The sequence below is a fragment of the Somniosus microcephalus genome, chromosome 23, assembly GCF_052327205.1.
Source record: "Somniosus microcephalus isolate GS21.2 chromosome 23, FLI_Smic_1.0, whole genome shotgun sequence".
NCBI classification, from domain to species: Eukaryota; Metazoa; Chordata; class Chondrichthyes; order Squaliformes; family Somniosidae; genus Somniosus; species Somniosus microcephalus.
The window spans coordinates 58,570,036-58,590,944 of NC_141009.1; the positions used below are offsets into that span (position 1 = coordinate 58,570,036).

The window sequence follows — 20,909 nt, forward strand, 5'->3', positions numbered from 1 at the left end:
ACCCGCCCTCCTCCTCCTCCCCCACCCGCCCTCCTCCTCCTCCCCCACCCGCCCTCCTCCCCCACCCGCCCTCCTCCTCCTCCCCCACCCGCCCTCCTCCCCCACCCGCCCTCCTCCCCCACCCGCCCCACACTGATACAAAGCTCCCACTAACTGGAGCACGGGCCGGACGGGGGAGGATTACCCACACTGCTCATTGTGCCGATGGCACTCATTGGCCGGAATGTTTACCTTGGAGTCGGGTCGGGTGCGGCGGGCCACGCAGCGGGTCGGCAACACTATGTTTTGCTCAGCGCATTGTTCAGTGCGACTTTAGTGTAATGGCCCCACTTAAAGCAGTGTTGCGCGTTTCCCGGCCCAATTAAATGGAGCGGGCCTGATGATGTCATTGATGACTCGTTTCCAGCGCCGATATTTAAAGCAGCCTTGCACTCAACTCACTTGAAGGTTGGTAAAGGAGGGCGGAAGGTCAATTGCAAACATCTGAGTACTGTCCCAAACATTAAATGATTGATACACAAAGGCTGCACCCAGTGACGCATCCCTACATACTCTGGTGGAGGCAGTGAGAGCTCACAGGCAGGTCCTGTTCCCTGCTGATAGGCGCAGGAAACCTCCCAAAGACACCAAAAGGATCTGGTTGGATATAGCAGAGGAGGTCAGCAGCAGGGAGGTCATGAGGAGGACCTGGATCCAGTGCAGGAAACCATTCAATGATCTGATGAGGTCAGGAAAGGTGAGTGCAATGCCACACTCGCTTTCATCCTGATGTCCGTGTCACCACATCCCCATCACTCTGGCTTCCCAAGCCTACTCCTGCACATCATTCCTCACACCAACATACCTTGCGCGTTCACCCATCCCTCTCTATGTACATACTCGCATCCCCATCTGACTAACCACCCCTCACACTCGCCCTCATCCTAATACAATCATAGCAAGTAACACCACGGAAGGAGGCCATTTGGCAATGGCACCCCACTCCCTCAGTCACCCTCCACACATGTAGCCCATCCATTCCTTATACTCATTCCATCACTTTCATTCAAACTTCTCTTCTTTCCCTCCTTGCAGGAGAAAAGAGCCCAGAACGCACGGGATAGGCAGAGAACCGGAGGTGGCCCTCCAGTATTGACGCAATTGACTCCAGCAGAGGAGGGGCCCTGGAGATGTCGGGAGTTGCAGAGCTGCTGCCGGTGGGAGATGGAGAGTGTGTGACATCCCAGCAACTTGGTGACAGAATCACATCTCATACAGCCGCATGGCATACAGCAGTCACTCATATGGTGACTGATGTCAGCAGCCAGTGAAATGTTAACACATGCAAAATGGCAATGTTACCCATTCTAATATAACACTTCTAATTCATCTCTTCGCTCTCCCACAGGTCCATCAACTGCCCCCCACCCCCAGCCCCCACTGTCCAGCCGCAGGAGGAAGATGACTCCTCAGAGGAACCTCCAGCCTCTGAGGGTGCAGCGTCAGCAGACCCAAGTGCACCCAGCACCAGCCCAGATACGCACACCTCGGTGGGTCCTGTGCGCCGTAGAGTAAGCAGTGTTGTCACCTGGTGTCTCACACTTCACAAGTGAGTAAGAGCAGATGGTGTTGACAGGGACAGCAGTGGAGACTCCTCGCCTGAGGGCACAGGACGCTCCAAGCTCTGCTGAACTGCATGCGGACAGTGAGCCTCGGGGGCCAACGAGAAAGAGGGCGATCTTGGAGGGGCAGCAACAATTGCAGGAGGCTCTGGCTTCTTTTGCAGCTGCAATGTCTGCAAATGTTCAGAGAATGGAGGAGTCCATCTCCAACATGAGCAGCAGCATGTCGCAGGCGATGGCGATGATGTGCTCTTCCATGGAAAGGATGGCCACCTGCAGGGAGCAGCAAATGTGACACATGAGCACATGCTAGCTGTGGACAACAGATGGCAGGTGCTCATAGACCTCCTCTCAAGGAGGGATATAAACGTAGACTTGGGCCTTCATCTCCCCACTGCTGTGCATCTCCTTGCTAGCAGGGAAGTGCAGGTAGCCCATGAGAGAGATGATGCTGAGAGGGGACATGGAAGTGGGTGGGGGCTCTTCTCAAAGCGCTCCCACTTCTCCCCCATTGCCTCTCCCTCAGTCAGAGCCCCACATACTTCCTCGGATCCCGATGACCGAGTCTGCCCCCGCACAGTTGCAGGAGGAGCAGACTTTGGCAGGGCCTTCACATGCTCCAAAACCCAGCGGACATCTGCCAAAAGTGTCTTAACAGTTGCAGCAGGGAAGTGAGCAGCCTGCCTCTACCTCTGCTGAAGCCACAGGGGCTGCACCTCATAGAAGCACTCGGAAAAGAAAAGTGACACAAAAGTAGATGCACACGGGTGTATGAAAAACTGTTAGTGTTATGTTTCAGTCATTTTGATGACACACATAAATGTATTTCTTTGCACCAATTTTGCCTGCTAGCTGGGAAGTGGCTTTGTCACTTGGAGTGAATGGTGAGACATTACTTAACCTCGAGCATTGGAGGAATGGCTTGGTCATTGTAGGGATGCTTTATGATGTTGCAGGGAGGTGGGGGGGGGGGGGACTTAGTACAGCATGTGGCAGCCAGGTGGCTGCATTGGAGCAAGTTAAATAAATTTAGCCATGACGAGGACCTACCGGGCAGCCATGTGCGCCGCTGCTGGTGCCATCTCCACCTCGGGTTCCTCCTCCTGCTCCTCCTCCTCCTCTGAAGAGGCTGTGCGCTCTGCGCCTTGCTCCTCCTGCAGTTCCAGTCCTTGCTGCTGCGCTATGTAGTGTAGCGCGCAGCAAACGACGATGATTCTGCAGACCCTGGCTGGTGTGTACTGAAGGACTCCTCTAGATCTGTCGAGGCATCTGAAGCACATCTTCAGCATGCCTATTGCTTGCTCTATGACACATCTGGTGAACATGTGGCTCTCATTATAATGCTCCTCGGCCTCAGTACTTGGCATCCTCAAGGGTGTTAGGAGCCACGTCTTCAGTGGATAGCCCTTGTCTCCAAGCAGCCAGCTGATATGTCTGTTTGGAGGTGTGAAGAGCTGAGGGAGGCTGGATTGGCGCAGCATGAAAGAGTCATGGCAGCTGCCAGGGAATCTGGCGCACACATGCATGATCATCTTTTTATGGTCGTAGACAAGCTGCACATTGAGGGAGTGGAAGCCTTTGCGGTTGACAAACACTCCTGGGTGATGATGGTGCCTTCATGGCCAAATGTGTGCAGTCAATGATGCCCTGCACCTGTGGGAAGTCAGCCAGAGCCACAAAGCCAAGCGCCCAATCAGTAACACTGGCCTCAACAGTGACAAAGTTGATATAATTGGCTGACTTGTGAAACACGGCATTGGTCATCTGGGTGATGCATCTGTGGGTGGCCGACTGAGATGTTGCAAATGTCTGCTGCAGATCTCTGGAAGGAGCCTGAGGTGAATAAGTTGAGGGCAGTGGTGACTTTGACAGCCACTGTTGAGTGTCCACCAGGACCTCTGGGCAGCAGGTCTCGTTCCAGCAAGCTACAAATGTCTGCGACGACCTGGCGCGATAGCCTGAGCCTCCTGAAGCACTGCTGCTCAGTCATGTTGAGGAAGCTCATCCTCTGCCTGTATACCCTGTGTTGGGGGTATCGCTTCCAGTGTGCTGCAGCCCTGTGCTGACCCCCTCTCTCATGTGGAGCATCAGGTTGTTGAGGAGAAGGCTGGTGTTGTGAATGCTACTGCTGGTGTGGCTGGTGTTGTTGGTGTTGGGGCTCATCTTGTCCGATTCTGAGGACCAAGGTGACACAGTATAAGCGGCACCCATGCTGATGTACTGGATGGCAGGTAAAGTGGAGATCAGAGGGCCAATCCCTCAATTGTTGTGATAGTGAGTAGCAATGTGGTGAGAGTGACTTCTGAGGTTGCAGAAATGACCTAGAAACTGCTGACAGCTAAATCTGTGGACAAAATGGAATCAGCAAGAGCCTAAGGTAAGTAATGAGGTGTAGTGTGAGGGGATTTATGGTGCTTTTCCCAGCTCTCAATTAATGGACTCGCACAATGGCCACTGAGCCTCCAGCTCCCCTTCCCGATCTGCATGAATCCTGTGCTCCTGCAGTTAAAGTCAGAAGCTGCTGTTAGAAACCCTCTTAAGGGTCTCCCAACAAGTAGTTCATTACGCCTCTGCCAATCGGGTCCGTGGCGCGCCTTCAAAGGCGCCCGAGTTAAATTCGCGAGGTGGCGGGATGGCAGCAGGTTCCCGACACGCTGGCAATTTCGGGGATTTTTACTGCCGACCCGCCCCCAAACCCGAATGCTCGGCAACAGGAAAATCCCGGTCATTAAGTCAGCCTTTCAGCAGTGAGGGTCTTGCTCTTGGTTTCATTTGGTAATGTTAGGAATGGTAAATATTTTTTACCGGTCATATCCGAGTGACCAGGCTTTTCATAGTCGTAGAACTTCCTTTCATTATACCAGGTTGTCACAGGTTCCTTGCCTAAAATGAATCAAAGCATGATTATTAATTTGGAAAGGGATGTAGGCCTAGAGACACAAGCACAGAATAAACAAGCTGACAAATGAATCTAGTTTTAAGGGGATTTTTAAATAGCACTTTGTAGATACAGGCAGGACCAACTTTGTGCAAAAGCAGAAAATATGGTGTTAAGTACTTCAAAAAGCCAGCGAGATAAATATCTGTGTGGCAATGAGCCTGGAGCATGACTAAGCCTCAATATTTTATGGGCAGCATGTGATCCAATACTCCATGGAACATGTGATCCAATACTCCATGGAACATGTGATCCAATACTCCACGGAACATGTGATCCAATACTCCACAGAACATGTGATCCAATACTCCACGGAACATGTGATCCAATACTCCACGGAGCATGTGATCCAATACTCCACAGAGCATGTGATCCAATACTCCACAAAACCTGTGGTCCAATACTCCACGGAACATGTGATCCAATACTCTGTGGAACATGTGATCCAATACTCCATGGAACATGTGATCCAATACGCCACAGAACATGTGATCCAATACGCCACAGAACATGTGATCCAACACTCCATGGAACATGTGATCCAATACTCCACAGAACATGTGATCCAATACTCTGTGGAACATGTGATCCAATACTCCATGGAACATGTGATCCAATACGCCATGGAACATGTGATCCAATACTCCACAGAACATGTGATCCAATACTCCACAGAACATGTGATGCAATACTCCATGGAACATGTGATCCAATACTCCACAGAACATGTGATGCAATACTCCACAGAACATGTGATCCATTACTCCATGGAACATGTGATCCAACACTCCACGGAACATGTGATCCAATACTCCACAGAACATGTGATCCAATACTCCACGGAACATGTGATCGAATACTCCACAGAACATGTGATGCAATACTCCACAGAACATGTGATCCAATACTCCACGGAACATGTGATCCAATGCTCCGCGGAACATATGATGCAAAACTCCACAGAACATGTGATCCAATACTCCATAGAACATGTGATCCAATACTCCACGGAACATGTGATCCAATACTCCACAGAACATGTGATGCAATACTCCACGGAACATGTGATCCAATACTCCATGGAACATGTGATCCAATACTCCACGGAACATGTGATCCAATACGCCACAGAACATGTGATCCAATACTCCACGGAACATGTGATCCAATACTCCACGGAGCATGTGATCCAATACTCCACAAAACCTGTGGTCCAATACTCCACGGAACATGTGATCCAATACTCTGTGGAACATGTGATCCAATACTCCATGGAACATGTGATCCAATACGCCACAGAACATGTGATCCAATACGCCACAGAACATGTGATCCAACACTCCATGGAACATGTGATCCAATACTCCACAGAACATGTGATCCAATACTCTGTGGAACATGTGATCCAATACTCCATGGAACATGTGATTCAATACTCCATGGAACATGTGATCCAATACTCCACGGAACATGTGATCCAATACTCCACGGAACATGTGATCCAATACTCCACAGAACATGTGATGCAATACTCCACGGAACATGTGATCCAATACTCCACAGAACATGTGATGCAATACTCCACAGAACATGTGATCCATTACTCCATGGAACATGTGATCCAATACTCCACGGAACATGTGAGCCAATACTCCACAGAACATGTGATCCAATACTCCACGGAACATGTGATCGAATACTCCACAGAACATGTGATGCAATACTCCACAGAACATGTGATCCAATACTCCACGGAACATGTGATCCAATGCTCCGTGGAACATATGATGCAATACTCCACAGAACACGTGATCCAATACTCCATAGAACATGTGATCCAATACTCCACGGAACATGTGATCCAATACTCCACAGAACATGTGATGCAATACTCCACGGAACATGTGATCCAATACTCCACGGAACATGTGATCCAATACTCCATGGAACATGTGATCCAATACTCTTATGAAAAGAAGTCCCTTACAACGATGTCATTGGGGCTGACTTTATTTGGCTATTTTCCTGGACTCCTGACGTTTAATTTATGTGTTTAGTATTAACTTCTGCTTTTTTTTTAATGCGTTCAATCATTGTACAAAGGGTGAAAAGTACAAAACAATGGAGGTGACACAAACCTAAGACGTCTCCCTCAGTGAGGCTCGGTTTGTACCAGATATTCTCCCCAAAGTTGGTGGGACTTTGCGCAACGATACCATCCTGCGTAAGGACATTTGCCCACACCTTGCAATCCTTGCTCAACTCCTTACTGAACGAGAGAGGTGCAGTGTTGTGACGTGCCCTGAACTCATTGTGAGCATCCAACGCCTCTTTCTCAAACTTAGTCAGATCTGTAAATGAAATCCAGACTGTCATCAGTACTACAGCAATGGGTAGGAGCTGAACATTCACCCTATTACCCACCCCTATTCCATCACAGTGCCTACTGCATCAACCATCCCATTCCATTAACCATCCTATCCACCACCTCATCCCATCACACTCCTTCTGATCCACCACCTCATCCCATCACACTCCTCCTCATCCACCACCTCATCCCATCACACTCCTCCTGATCCACCAGCTCATCCCATCACACTCCTCCTCATCCACCACCTCATCCCATCACACTCCTCCTCATCCACCACCTCGTCCCATCACACTCCTCCTCATCCACCACCTCATCCCATCACACTCCTCCTCATCCACCAGCTCATCCCATCACACTCCTCCTGATGCACCACCTCATCCCATCACACTCCTCCTGATCCACCACCTCATCCCATCACACTCCTCCTGATCCACCACCTCATCCCATCACACTCCTCCTGATCCACCACCTCATTCCAACACACTCCTCCTCATCAACTACCCCATCTCATCACACACCCCATTCCATAACCCCACCACACCCACCTGCATAGTCAGCAGAACCCATACACCCAGTAAAACCTACACAGAACCTTCACAGAGAGAGTGAAGGATGAAAGCAGGAGTGAGGGAGAACGAGCATGAGAATGAGGGTGAGGAACAGCAAGGTTGGGAGTGAGTTAAGGAGAGTGAGTGAGTGAGTGTAAGACTGAGGTTGGGAGTGAAAGTAAGGGACAGTGAGTATGAGACTGAGGGTGAGTGTGGATGAGAGTGAGAATGAATGAAAGCAAAGTTGAGAATGAGAGTGAGGGAGTGTGATGATGGGTGCAAGATTGAGAGAGTGAAAATGAGAGTGAGGATGAAAGTAAGGATTTACACAAGAATGTGGGAGAGTGCGGATGGGAGCTAGACTGCGGATTGGTGCAAGTGAAACAGTGAGCAAGGATGGACACAAGAGTGAGGCTCGGAGCATCAGTGAGGGAGAGTGAGGATGAGACCGAGAATGGACACAAGAGTGAGGCTCGGAGCACCAGTGAGGGAGAGTGAGGATGAGACTGAGAATGGACACAAGAGTGAGGCTCGGAGCACCAGTGAGTGAGAGTCAGGATTAGAGCGAGAATGGACACAAGAGTGAGGTTAGGAGCATCAGTGATGGAGAGTGAGGATGAGAGCGAGAATGGACACAAGAGTGAGGCTCGGAGCACCAGTGAGGGAGAGTGAGGATGAGAGCGAGAATGGTCACAAGAGTGAGGCTCGGAGCATCAGTGAGGGAGAGTGAGGATGAGAGCGAGAATGGACACAAGAGTGAGGCTCGGAGCACCAGTGAGGGAGAGTGAGGATGAGAGCGAGAATGGACACAAGAGTGAGGCTCGGAGCACCAGTGAGGGAGAGTGAGGATGAGAGCGAGAATGGACACAAGAGTGAGGCTCGGAGCATCAGTGAGGGAGAGTGAGGATGAGAGCGAGAATGGTCACAAGAGTGAGGCTTGGAGCATCAGTGAGGGAGCGTGAGGATGAGAGCGAGAATGGACACAAGAGTGAGGCTCGGAGCATCAGTGAGGGAGAGTGAGGATGAGAGCGAGAATGGACACAAGAATGAGGATCGGAGCACCAGTGAGGGAGAGTGAGGATGAGAGCGAGAATGGTCACAAGAGTGAGGTTAGGAGCATCAGTGAGGGAGAGTGAGGATTAGAGCGAGAATGGACACAAGAGTGAGGCTCGGAGCACCAGTGAGGGAGAGTGAGGATGAGAGCGAGAATGGTCACAAGAGTGAGGCTCGGAGCATCAGTGAGGGAGAGTGAGGATGAGAGCGAGAATGGTCACAAGAGTGAGGCTCGGAGCACCAGTGAGGGAGAGTGAGGATGAGAGCGAGAATGGACACAAGAGTGAGGCTCGGAGCATCAGTGAGGGAGAGTGAGGATGAGAGCGAGAATGGTCACAACAGTGAGGTTAGGAGCATCAGTGAGGGTGAGGATGAGAGCGAGAATGGTCACAAGAGTGAGGCTCGGAGCATCAGTGAGGGAGAGTGAGGATGAGAGCAAGAATGGTCACAAAAGTGAGGCTCGGAGCATTAGTGAGGGAGAGTGAGGATGAGAGCGAGAATGGACACAAGAGTGAGGCTCGGAGCACCAGTGAGGGAGAGTGAGGATGAGACCGAGAATGGACACAAGAGTGAGGCTCGGAGCACCAGTGAGGGAGAGTGAGGATGAGAGTGAGAATGGTCACAAGAGTGAGGTTAGGAGCATCAGTGAGGGAGAGTGAGGATTAGAGCGAGAATGGTCACAAGAGTGAGGCTCGGAGCATCAGTGAGGGAGAGTGAGGATGAGAGCGAGAATGGACACAAGAGTGAGGCTCGGAGCCCCAGTGAGGGAGAGTGAGGATTAGAGCAAGAATGGACACAAGAGTGAGGCTCGGAGCATCAGTGAGGGAGAGTGAGGATGAGAGCGAGAATGGACACAAGAGTGAGGCTCGGAGCACCAGTGAGGGAGCGTGAGGATGAGACCGAGAATGGACACAAGACTGAGGCTCGGAGCACCAGTGAGGGAGAGTGAGGATGAGAGCGAGAATGGACACAAGAGTGAGGCTCGGAGCATCAGTGAGGGAGAGTGAGGATGAGACCGAGAATGGACACAAGAGTGAGGCTCGGAGCACCAGTGAGGGAGAGTGAGGATGAGAGCGAGAATGGTCACAAGAGTGAGGCTCGGAGCATCAGTGAGGGAGAGTGAGGATGAGACCGAGAATGGTCACAAGAGTGAGGCTCGGAGCATCAGTGAGGGAGAGTGAGGATGAGAGCAAGAATGGTCACAAGAGTGAGGTTAGGAGCATCAGTGAGGGAGAGTGAGTATGAGAGCGAGAATGGACACAAGAGTGAGGCTCGGAGCACCAGTGAGGGAGAGTGAGGATGAGAGCAAGAATGGACATGAGTGAGGCTCGGAGCACCAGTGAGGGAGAGTGAGGATGAGAGTGGGAATGGTCACAAGAGTGAGGTTCGGAGCATCAGTGAGGGAGAGTGAGGATGAGAGCGAGAATGGTCACAAGAGTGAGGTTCGGAGCATCAGTGAGGGAGAGTGAGGATGAGAGCGAGAATGGACACAAGAGTGAGGCTCGGAGCACCAGTGAGGGAGAGTGAGGATGAGAGCGAGAATGGTCACAAGAGTGAGGTTAGGAGCATCAGTGAGGGAGAGTGAGGATGAGAGCGAGAATGGACACAAGAGTGAGGCTCGGAGCACCAGTGAGGGAGAGTGAGGATGAGACTGAGAATGGACACAAGAGTGAGGCTCGGAGCACCAGTGAGTGAGAGTCAGGATTAGAGCGAGAATGGTCACAAGAGTGAGGCTCGGAGCACCAGTGAGGGAGAGTGAGGATGAGAGCGAGAATGGACACAAGAGTGAGGCTCGGAGCATCAGTGAGGGAGAGTGAGGATGAGAGCGAGAATGGTCACAAGAGTGAGGCTCGGAGCATCAGTGAGGGAGAGTGAGGATGAGAGCGAGAATGGACACAAGAATGAGGCTCGGAGCACCAGTGAGGGAGAGTGAGGATGAGAGCGAGAATGGACACAAGAGTGAGGCTCGGAGCACCAGTGAGGGAGAGTGAGGATGAGAGCGAGAATGGTCACAAGAGTGAGGCTCGGAGCATCAGTGAGGGAGAGTGAGGATTAGAGCGAGAATGGTCACAAGAGTGAGGCTCGGAGCATCAGTGAGGGAGAGTGAGGATGAGAGCGAGAATGGACACAAGAGTGAGGCTCGGAGCACCAGTGAGGGAGAGTGAGGATTAGAGCAAGAATGGACACAAGAGTGAGGCTCGGAGCATCAGTGAGGGAGAGTGAGGATGAGAGCGAGAATGGACACAAGAGTGAGGCTCGGAGCACCAGTGAGGGAGCGTGAGGATGAGACCGAGAATGGACACAAGAGTGAGGCTCGGAGCACCAGTGAGGGAGAGTGAGGATGAGAGCGAGAATGGACACAAGAGTGAGGCTCGGAGCATCAGTGAGGGAGAGTGAGGATGAGACCGAGAATGGACACAAGAGTGAGGCTCGGAGCACCAGTGAGGGAGAGTGAGGATGAGAGCGAGAATGGTCACAAGAGTGAGGCTCGGAGCATCAGTGAGGGAGAGTGAGGATGAGACCGAGAATGGTCACAAGAGTGAGGCTCGGAGCATCAGTGAGGGAGAGTGAGGATGAGAGCAAGAATGGTCACAAGAGTGAGGTTAGGAGCATCAGTGAGGGAGAGTGAGGATGAGAGCGAGAATGGACACAAGAGTGAGGCTCGGAGCACCAGTGAGGGAGAGTGAGGATGAGAGCAAGAATGGACATAAGAGTGAGTATCGGAGCACCAGTGAGGGAGAGTGAGGATGAGAGCGAGAATGGTCACAAGAGTGAGGCTCGGAGCATCAGTGAGGAAGAGTGAGGATTAGAGCGAGAATGGTCACAAGAGTGAGGCTCGGAGCATCAGTGAGGGAGAGTGAGGATGAGAGCGAGAATGGACACAAGAGTGAGGCTCGGAGCACCAGTGAGGGAGAGTGAGGATTAGAGCAAGAATGGACACAAGAGTGAGGCTCGGAGCATCAGTGAGGGAGAGTGAGGATGAGAGCGAGAATGGACACAAGAGTGAGGTTAGGAGCATCAGTGAGGGAGAGTGAGGATGAGAGCGAGAATGGACACAAGAGTGAGGCTCGGAGCACCAGTGAGGGAGAGTGAGGATGAGAGCAAGAATGGACATAAGAGTGAGTATCGGAGCACCAGTGAGGGAGAGTGAGGATGAGAGCGAGAATGGTCACAAGAGTGAGGTTAGGAGCATCAGTGAGGGAGAGTGAGGATGAGAGCGAGAATGGTCACAAGAGTGAGGCTCGGAGCATCAGTGAGGGAGAGTGAGGATGAGAGCGAGAATGGACACAAGAGTGAGGCTCGGAGCACCAGTGAGGGAGAGTGAGGATGAGAGCGAGAATGGTCACAAGAGTGAGGTTAGGAGCATCAGTGAGGGAGAGTGAGGATGAGAGCGAGAATGGACACAAGAGTGAGGCTCGGAGCACCAGTGAGGGAGAGTGAGGATGAGACTGAGAATGGACACAAGAGTGAGGCTCGGAGCACCAGTGAGTGAGAGTCAGGATTAGAGCGAGAATGGTCACAAGAGTGAGGCTCGGAGCACCAGTGAGGGAGAGTGAGGATGAGAGCGAGAATGGACACAAGAGTGAGGCTCGGAGCATCAGTGAGGGAGAGTGAGGATGAGAGCGAGAATGGTCACAAGAGTGAGGCTCGGAGCATCAGTGAGGGAGAGTGAGGATGAGAGCGAGAATGGACACAAGAATGAGACTCGGAGCACCAGTGAGGGAGAGGGAGGATGAGAGCGAGAATGGACACAAGAGTGAGGCTCGGAGCACCAATGAGGTAGAGTGAGGATGAGAGCGAGAATGGTCACAAGAGTGAGGCTCGGAGCATCAGTGAGGGAGAGTGAGGATTAGAGCGAGAATGGTCACAAGAGTGAGGCTCGGAGCATCAGTGAGGGAGAGTGAGGATGAGAGCGAGAATGGACACAAGAGTGAGGCTCAGAGCACCAGTGAGGGAGAGTGAGGATTAGAGCAAGAATGGACACAAGAGTGAGGCTCGGAGCACCAGTGAGGGAGAGTGAGGATGAGAGCGAGAATGGAGACAAGAGTGAGGCTCGGAGCACCAGTGAGGGAGCGTGAGGATGAGACCGAGAATGGACACAAGAGTGAGGCTCGGAGCACCAGTGAGGGAGAGTGAGGGTGAGAGCGAGAATGGACACAAGAGTGAGGCTCGGAGCATCAGTGAGGGAGAGTGAGGATGAGACCGAGAATGGACACAAGAGTGAGGCTCGGAGCACCAGTGAGGGAGAGTGAGGATGAGAGCAAGAATGGTCACAAGAGTGAGGTTAGGAGCATCAGTGAGGGAGAGTGAGGATGAGAGCGAGAATGGACACAAGAGTGAGGCTCGGAGCACCAGTGAGGGAGAGTGAGGATGAGAGCGAGAATGGACACAAGAGTGAGGCTCGGAGCATCAGTGAGGGAGAGTGAGGATGAGACCGAGAATGGACACAAGAGTGAGGCTCGGAGCACCAGTGAGGGAGAGTGAGGATGAGAGCGAGAATGGTCACAAGAGTGAGGCTCGGAGCATCAGTGAGGGAGAGTGAGGATGAGACCGAGAATGGTCACAAGAGTGAGGCTCGGAGCATCAGTGAGGGAGAGTGAGGATGAGAGCAAGAATGGTCACAAGAGTGAGGTTAGGAGCATCAGTGAGGGAGAGTGAGGATGAGAGCGAGAATGGACACAAGAGTGAGGCTCGGAGCACCAGTGAGGGAGAGTGAGGATGAGAGCAAGAATGGACATAAGAGTGAGGCTCGGAGCACCAGTGAGGGAGAGTGAGGATGAGAGCGAGAATGGTCACAAGAGTGAGGTTCGGAGCATCAGTGAGGGAGAGTGAGGATGAGAGCGAGAATGGTCACAAGAGTGAGGTTCGGAGCATCAGTGAGGGAGAGTGAGGATGAGAGCGAGAATGGACACAAGAGTGAGGCTCGGAGCACCAGTGAGGGAGAGTGAGGATGAGAGCGAGAATGGTCACAAGAGTGAGGTTAGCAGCATCAGTGAGGGAGAGTGAGGATGAGAGCGAGAATGGACACAAGAGTGAGGCTCGGAGCACCAGTGAGGGAGAGTGAGGATGAGACTGAGAATGGACACAAGAGTGAGGCTCGGAGCACCAGTGAGTGAGAGTCAGGATTAGAGCGAGAATGGTCACAAGAGTGAGGCTCGGAGCACCAGTGAGGGAGAGTGAGGATGAGAGCGAGAATGGTCACAAGAGTGAGGCTCGGAGCATCAGTGAGGGAGAGTGAGGATGAGAGCGAGAATGGACACAAGAGTGAGGCTCGGAGCACCAGTGAGGGAGAGTGAGGATGAGAGCGAGAATGGTCACAAGAGTGAGGTTAGGAGCATCAGTGAGGGAGAGTGAGGATGAGAGCGAGAATGGACACAAGAGTGAGGCTCGGAGCACCAGTGAGGGAGAGTGAGGATGAGACTGAGAATGGACACAAGAGTGAGGCTCGGAGCACCAGTGAGTGAGAGTCAGGATTAGAGCGAGAATGGTCACAAGAGTGAGGCTCGGAGCACCAGTGAGGGAGAGTGAGGATGAGAGCGAGAATGGACACAAGAGTGAGGCTCGGAGCATCAGTGAGGGAGAGTGAGGATGAGAGCGAGAATGGTCACAAGAGTGAGGCTCGGAGCATCAGTGAGGGAGAGTGAGGATGAGAGCGAGAATGGACACAAGAATGAGACTCGGAGCACCAGTGAGGGAGAGGGAGGATGAGAGCGAGAATGGACACAAGAGTGAGGCTCGGAGCACCAATGAGGTAGAGTGAGGATGAGAGCGAGAATGGTCACAAGAGTGAGGCTCGGAGCATCAGTGAGGGAGAGTGAGGATTAGAGCGAGAATGGTCACAAGAGTGAGGCTCGGAGCATCAGTGAGGGAGAGTGAGGATGAGAGCGAGAATGGACACAAGAGTGAGGCTCAGAGCACCAGTGAGGGAGAGTGAGGATTAGAGCAAGAATGGACACAAGAGTGAGGCTCGGAGCACCAGTGAGGGAGAGTGAGGATGAGAGCGAGAATGGAGACAAGAGTGAGGCTCGGAGCACCAGTGAGGGAGCGTGAGGATGAGACCGAGAATGGACACAAGAGTGAGGCTCGGAGCACCAGTGAGGGAGAGTGAGGGTGAGAGCGAGAATGGACACAAGAGTGAGGCTCGGAGCATCAGTGAGGGAGAGTGAGGATGAGACCGAGAATGGACACAAGAGTGAGGCTCGGAGCACCAGTGAGGGAGAGTGAGGATGAGAGCAAGAATGGTCACAAGAGTGAGGTTAGGAGCATCAGTGAGGGAGAGTGAGGATGAGAGCGAGAATGGACACAAGAGTGAGGCTCGGAGCACCAGTGAGGGAGAGTGAGGATGAGAGCGAGAATGGACACAAGAGTGAGGCTCGGAGCATCAGTGAGGGAGAGTGAGGATGAGACCGAGAATGGACACAAGAGTGAGGCTCGGAGCACCAGTGAGGGAGAGTGAGGATGAGAGCGAGAATGGTCACAAGAGTGAGGCTCGGAGCATCAGTGAGGGAGAGTGAGGATGAGACCGAGAATGGTCACAAGAGTGAGGCTCGGAGCATCAGTGAGGGAGAGTGAGGATGAGAGCAAGAATGGTCACAAGAGTGAGGTTAGGAGCATCAGTGAGGGAGAGTGAGGATGAGAGCGAGAATGGACACAAGAGTGAGGCTCGGAGCACCAGTGAGGGAGAGTGAGGATGAGAGCAAGAATGGACATAAGAGTGAGGCTCGGAGCACCAGTGAGGGAGAGTGAGGATGAGAGCGAGAATGGTCACAAGAGTGAGGTTCGGAGCATCAGTGAGGGAGAGTGAGGATGAGAGCGAGAATGGTCACAAGAGTGAGGTTCGGAGCATCAGTGAGGGAGAGTGAGGATGAGAGCGAGAATGGACACAAGAGTGAGGCTCGGAGCACCAGTGAGGGAGAGTGAGGATGAGAGCGAGAATGGTCACAAGAGTGAGGTTAGCAGCATCAGTGAGGGAGAGTGAGGATGAGAGCGAGAATGGACACAAGAGTGAGGCTCGGAGCACCAGTGAGGGAGAGTGAGGATGAGACTGAGAATGGACACAAGAGTGAGGCTCGGAGCACCAGTGAGTGAGAGTCAGGATTAGAGCGAGAATGGTCACAAGAGTGAGGCTCGGAGCACCAGTGAGGGAGAGTGAGGATGAGAGCGAGAATGGACACAAGAGTGAGGCTCGGAGCATCAGTGAGGGAGAGTGAGGATGAGAGCGAGAATGGTCACAAGAGTGAGGCTCGGAGCAACAGTGAGGGAGAGTGAGGATGAGAGCGAGAATGGACACAAGAATGAGGCTCGGAGCACCAGTGAGGGAGAGTGAGGATGAGAGCGAGAATGGACACAAGAGTGAGGCTCGGAGCACCAGTGAGGGAGAGTGAGGATGAGAGCGAGAATGGTCACAAGAGTGAGGCTCGGAGCATCAGTGAGGAAGAGTGAGGATTAGAGCGAGAATGGTCACAAGAGTGAGGCTCGGAGCATCAGTGAGGGAGAGTGAGGATGAGAGCGAGAATGGACACAAGAGTGAGGCTCGGAGCACCAGTGAGGGAGAGTGAGGATTAGAGCAAGAATGGACACAAGAGTGAGGCTCGGAGCATCAGTGAGGGAGAGTGAGGATGAGAGCGAGAATGGACACAAGAGTGAGGCTCGGAGCACCAGTGAGGGAGCGTGAGGATGAGACCGAGAAGGGACACAAGAGTGAGGCTCGGAGCACCAGTGAGGGAGAGTGAGGATGAGAGCGAGAATGGACACAAGAGTGAGGCTCGGAGCATCAGTGAGGGAGAGTGAGGATGAGACCGAGAATGGACACAAGAGTGAGGCTCGGAGCACCAGTGAGGGAGAGTGAGGATGAGAGCGAGAATGGTCACAAGAGTGAGGCTCGGAGCATCAGTGAGGGAGAGTGAGGATGAGACCGAGAATGGTCACAAGAGTGAGGCTCGGAGCATCAGTGAGGGAGAGTGAGGATGAGAGCAAGAATGGTCACAAGAGTGAGGTTAGGAGCATCAGTGAGGGAGAGTGAGGATGAGAGCGAGAATGGACACAAGAGTGAGGCTCGGAGCACCAGTGAGGGAGAGTGAGGATGAGAGCAAGAATGGACATAAGAGTGAGTATCGGAGCACCAGTGAGGGAGAGTGAGGATGAGAGCGAGAATGGTCACAAGAGTGAGGTTAGGAGCATCAGTGAGGGAGAGTGAGGATGAGAGCGAGAATGGTCACAAGAGTGAGGCTCGGAGCATCAGTGAGGGAGAGTGAGGATGAGAGCGAGAATGGACACAAGAGTGAGGCTCGGAGCACCAGTGAGGGAGAGTGAGGATGAGAGCGAGAATGGTCACAAGAGTGAGGTTAGGAGCATCAGTGAGGGAGAGTAAGGATGAGAGCGAGAAAGGACACAAGAGTGAGGCTCGGAGCACCAGTGAGGGAGAGTGAGGATGAGACTGAGAATGGACACAAGAGTGAGGCTCGGAGCACCAGTGAGTGAGAGTCAGGATTAGAGCGAGAATGGTCACAAGAGTGAGGCTCGGAGCACCAGTGAGGGAGAGTGAGGATGAGAGCGAGAATGGACACAAGAGAGAGGCTCGGAGCATCAGTGAGGGAGAGTGAGGATGAGAGCGAGAATGGTCACAAGAGTGAGACTCGGAGCACCAGTGAGGGAGAGGGAGGATGAGAGCGAGAATGGACACAAGAGTGAGGCTCGGAGCACCAATGAGGGAGAGTGAGGATGAGAGCGAGAATGGTCACAAGAGTGAGGCTCGGAGCATCAGTGAGGGAGAGTGAGGATTAGAGCGAGAATGGTCACAAGAGTGAGGCTCGGAGCATCAGTGAGGGAGAGTGAGGATGAGAGCGAGAATGGACACAAGAGTGAGGCTCAGAGCACCAGTGAGGGAGAGTGAGGATTAGAGCAAGAATGGACACAAGAGTGAGGCTCGGAGCACCAGTGAGGGAGAGTGAGGATGAGAGCGAGAATGGACACAAGAGTGAGGCTCGGAGCACCAGTGAGGGAGCGTGAGGATGAGACCGAGAATGGACACAAGAGTGAGGCTCGGAGCACCAGTGAGGGAGAGTGAGGATGAGAGCGAGAATGGACACAAGAGTGAGGCTCGGAGCATCAGTGAGGGAGAGTGAGGATGAGACCGAGAATGGACACAAGAGTGAGGCTCGGAGCACCAGTGAGGGAGAGTGAGGATGAGAGCAAGAATGGTCACAAGAGTGAGGTTAGGAGCATCAGTGAGGGAGAGTGAGGATGAGAGCGAGAATGGACACAAGAGTGAGGCTCGGAGCACCAGTGAGGGAGAGTGAGGATGAGAGCAAGAATGGACATAAGAGTGAGGCTCGGAGCACCAGTGAGGGAGAGTGAGGATGAGAGCGAGAATGGTCACAAGAGTGAGGCTCGGAGCATCAGTGAGGGAGAGTGAGGATGAGAGCGAGAATGGACACAAGAGTGAGGCTCGGAGCACCAGTGAGGGAGAGTGAGGATGAGAGCGAGAATGGTCACAAGAGTGAGGTTAGGAGCATCAGTGAGGGAGAGTGAGGATGAGAGCGAGAATGGACACAAGAGTGAGGCTCGGAGCACCAGTGAGGGAGAGTGAGGATGAGAGCGAGAATGGTCACAAGAGTGAGGCTCGGAGCACCAGTGAGGGAGAGTGAGGATGAGAGCGAGAATGGACACAAGAGTGAGGCTCGGAGCACCAGTGAGGGAGAGTGAGGATGAGAGCGAGAATGGGCACAAGAGTGAGGCTCGGAGCACCAGTGAGGTAGAGTGAGGATGAGACTGAGAATGGACACAAGAGTGAGGCTCGGAGCACCAGTGAGTGAGAGTCAGGATTAGAGCGAGAATGGTCACAAGAGTGAGGCTCGGAGCACCAGTGAGGGAGAGTGAGGATGAGAGAGAGAATGGACACAAGAGTGAGGCTCGGAGCACCAGTGAGGGAGAGTGAGGATGAGAGCGAGAATGGTCACAAGAGTGAGGCTCGGAGCATCAGTGAGGGAGAGTGAGGATGAGAGCGAGAATGGACACAAGAGTGAGGCTCGGAGCATCAGTGAGGGAGAGTGAGGATGAGAGCGAGAATGGTCACAAGAGTGAGGTTAGGAGCATCAGTGAGGGAGAGTGAGGATGAGAGCGAGAATGGACACAAGAGTGAGGCTCGGAGCACCAGTGAGGGAGAGTGAGGATGAGACTGAGAATGGACACAAGAGTGAGGCTCGGAGCACCAGTGAGTGAGAGTCAGGATTAGAGCGAGAATGGTCACAAGAGTGAGGCTCGGAGCACCAGTGAGGGAGAGTGAGGATGAGAGCGAGAATGGACACAAGAGTGAGGCTCGGAGCATCAGTGAGGGAGAGTGAGGATGAGAGCGAGAATGGTCACAAGAGTGAGGCTCGGAGCATCAGTGAGGGAGAGTGAGGATGAGAGCGAGAATGGACACAAGAATGAGACTCGGAGCACCAGTGAGGGAGAGGGAGGATGAGAGCGAGAATGGACACAAGAGTGAGGCTCGGAGCACCAATGAGGTAGAGTGAGGATGAGAGCGAGAATGGTCACAAGAGTGAGGCTCGGAGCATCAGTGAGGGAGAGTGAGGATTAGAGCGAGAATGGTCACAAGAGTGAGGCTCGGAGCATCAGTGAGGGAGAGTGAGGATGAGAGCGAGAATGGACACAAGAGTGAGGCTCAGAGCACCAGTGAGGGAGAGTGAGGATTAGAGCAAGAATGGACACAAGAGTGAGGCTCGGAGCACCAGTGAGGGAGAGTGAGGATGAGAGCGAGAATGGAGACAAGAGTGAGGCTCGGAGCACCAGTGAGGGAGCGTGAGGATGAGACCGAGAATGGACACAAGAGTGAGGCTCGGAGCACCAGTGAGGGAGAGTGAGGGTGAGAGCGAGAATGGACACAAGAGTGAGGCTCGGAGCATCAGTGAGGGAGAGTGAGGATGAGACCGAGAATGGACACAAGAGTGAGGCTCGGAGCACCAGTGAGGGAGAGTGAGGATGAGAGCAAGAATGGTCACAAGAGTGAGGTTAGGAGCATCAGTGAGGGAGAGTGAGGATGAGAGCGAGAATGGACACAAGAGTGAGGCTCGGAGCACCAGTGAGGGAGAGTGAGGATGAGAGCGAGAATGGACACAAGAGTGAGGCTCGGAGCATCAGTGAGGGAGAGTGAGGATGAGACCGAGAATGGACACAAGAGTGAGGCTCGGAGCACCAGTGAGGGAGAGTGAGGATGAGAGCGAGAATGGTCACAAGAGTGAGGCTCGGAGCATCAGTGAGGGAGAGTGAGGATGAGACCGAGAATGGTCACAAGAGTGAGGCTCGGAGCATCAGTGAGGGAGAGTGAGGATGAGAGCAAGAATGGTCACAAGAGTGAGGTTAGGAGCATCAGTGAGGGAGAGTGAGGATGAGAGCGAGAATGGACACAAGAGTGAGGCTCGGAGCACCAGTGAGGGAGAGTGAGGATGAGAGCAAGAATGGACATAAGAGTGAGGCTCGGAGCACCAGTGAGGGAGAGTGAGGATGAGAGCGAGAATGGTCACAAGAGTGAGGTTCGGAGCATCAGTGAGGGAGAGTGAGGATGAGAGCGAGAATGGTCACAAGAGTGAGGTTCGGAGCATCAGTGAGGGAGAGTGAGGATGAGAGCGAGAATGGACACAAGAGTGAGGCTCGGAGCACCAGTGAGGGAGAGTGAGGATGAGAGCGAGAATGGTCACAAGAGTGAGGTTAGCAGCATCAGTGAGGGAGAGTGAGGATGAGAGCGAGAATGGACACAAGAGTGAGGCTCGGAGCACCAGTGAGGGAGAGTGAGGATGAGACTGAGAATGGACACAAGAGTGAGGCTCGGAGCACCAGTGAGTGAGAGTCAGGATTAGAGCGAGAATGGTCACAAGAGTGAGGCTCGGAGCACCAGTGAGGGAGAGTGAGGATGAGAGCGAGAATGGTCACAAGAGTGAGGCTCGGAGCATCAGTGAGGGAGAGTGAGGATGAGAGCGAGAATGGACACAAGAGTGAGGCTCGGAGCACCAGTGAGGGAGAGTGAGGATGAGAGCGAGAATGGTCACAAGAGTGAGGTTAGGAGCATCAGTGAGGGAGAGTGAGGATGAGAGCGAGAATGGACACAAGAGTGAGGCTCGGAGCACCAGTGAGGGAGAGTGAGGATGAGACTGAGAATGGACACAAGAGTGAGGCTCGGAGCACCAGTGAGTGAGAGTCAGGATTAGAGCGAGAATGGTCACAAGAGTGAGGCTCGGAGCACCAGTGAGGGAGAGTGAGGATGAGAGCGAGAATGGACACAAGAGTGAGGCTCGGAGCATCAGTGAGGGAGAGTGAGGATGAGAGCGAGAATGGTCACAAGAGTGAGGCTCGGAGCATCAGTGAGGGAGAGTGAGGATGAGAGCGAGAATGGACACAAG

General features: G+C 53.0%; 1 protein-coding gene across 4 annotated transcripts in view; it reads right to left on the reverse strand.

Moving 5' to 3' along the window:
• Window positions 1–20,909, reverse strand: part of LOC147101891 (uncharacterized) — a 275,980-nt gene that overhangs the window by 54,543 nt on the left and 200,528 nt on the right. For 3 of the 4 annotated variants that reach the window (XM_085965910.1, XM_085965908.1, XM_085965909.1), the window contains exons 13-14: window positions 6,678–6,890; window positions 4,407–4,484 (exon numbers count right to left, since the gene is read on the reverse strand). The exons of the other annotated variant lie outside the window; for it this stretch is intronic. In XM_085965910.1, coding sequence (XP_085822036.1) covers window positions 4,407–4,484; window positions 6,678–6,890 — 291 coding nt within the window. The remainder of the gene's footprint in view (window positions 1–4,406; window positions 4,485–6,677; window positions 6,891–20,909) is intronic. 4 annotated transcript variants of the gene reach the window in all.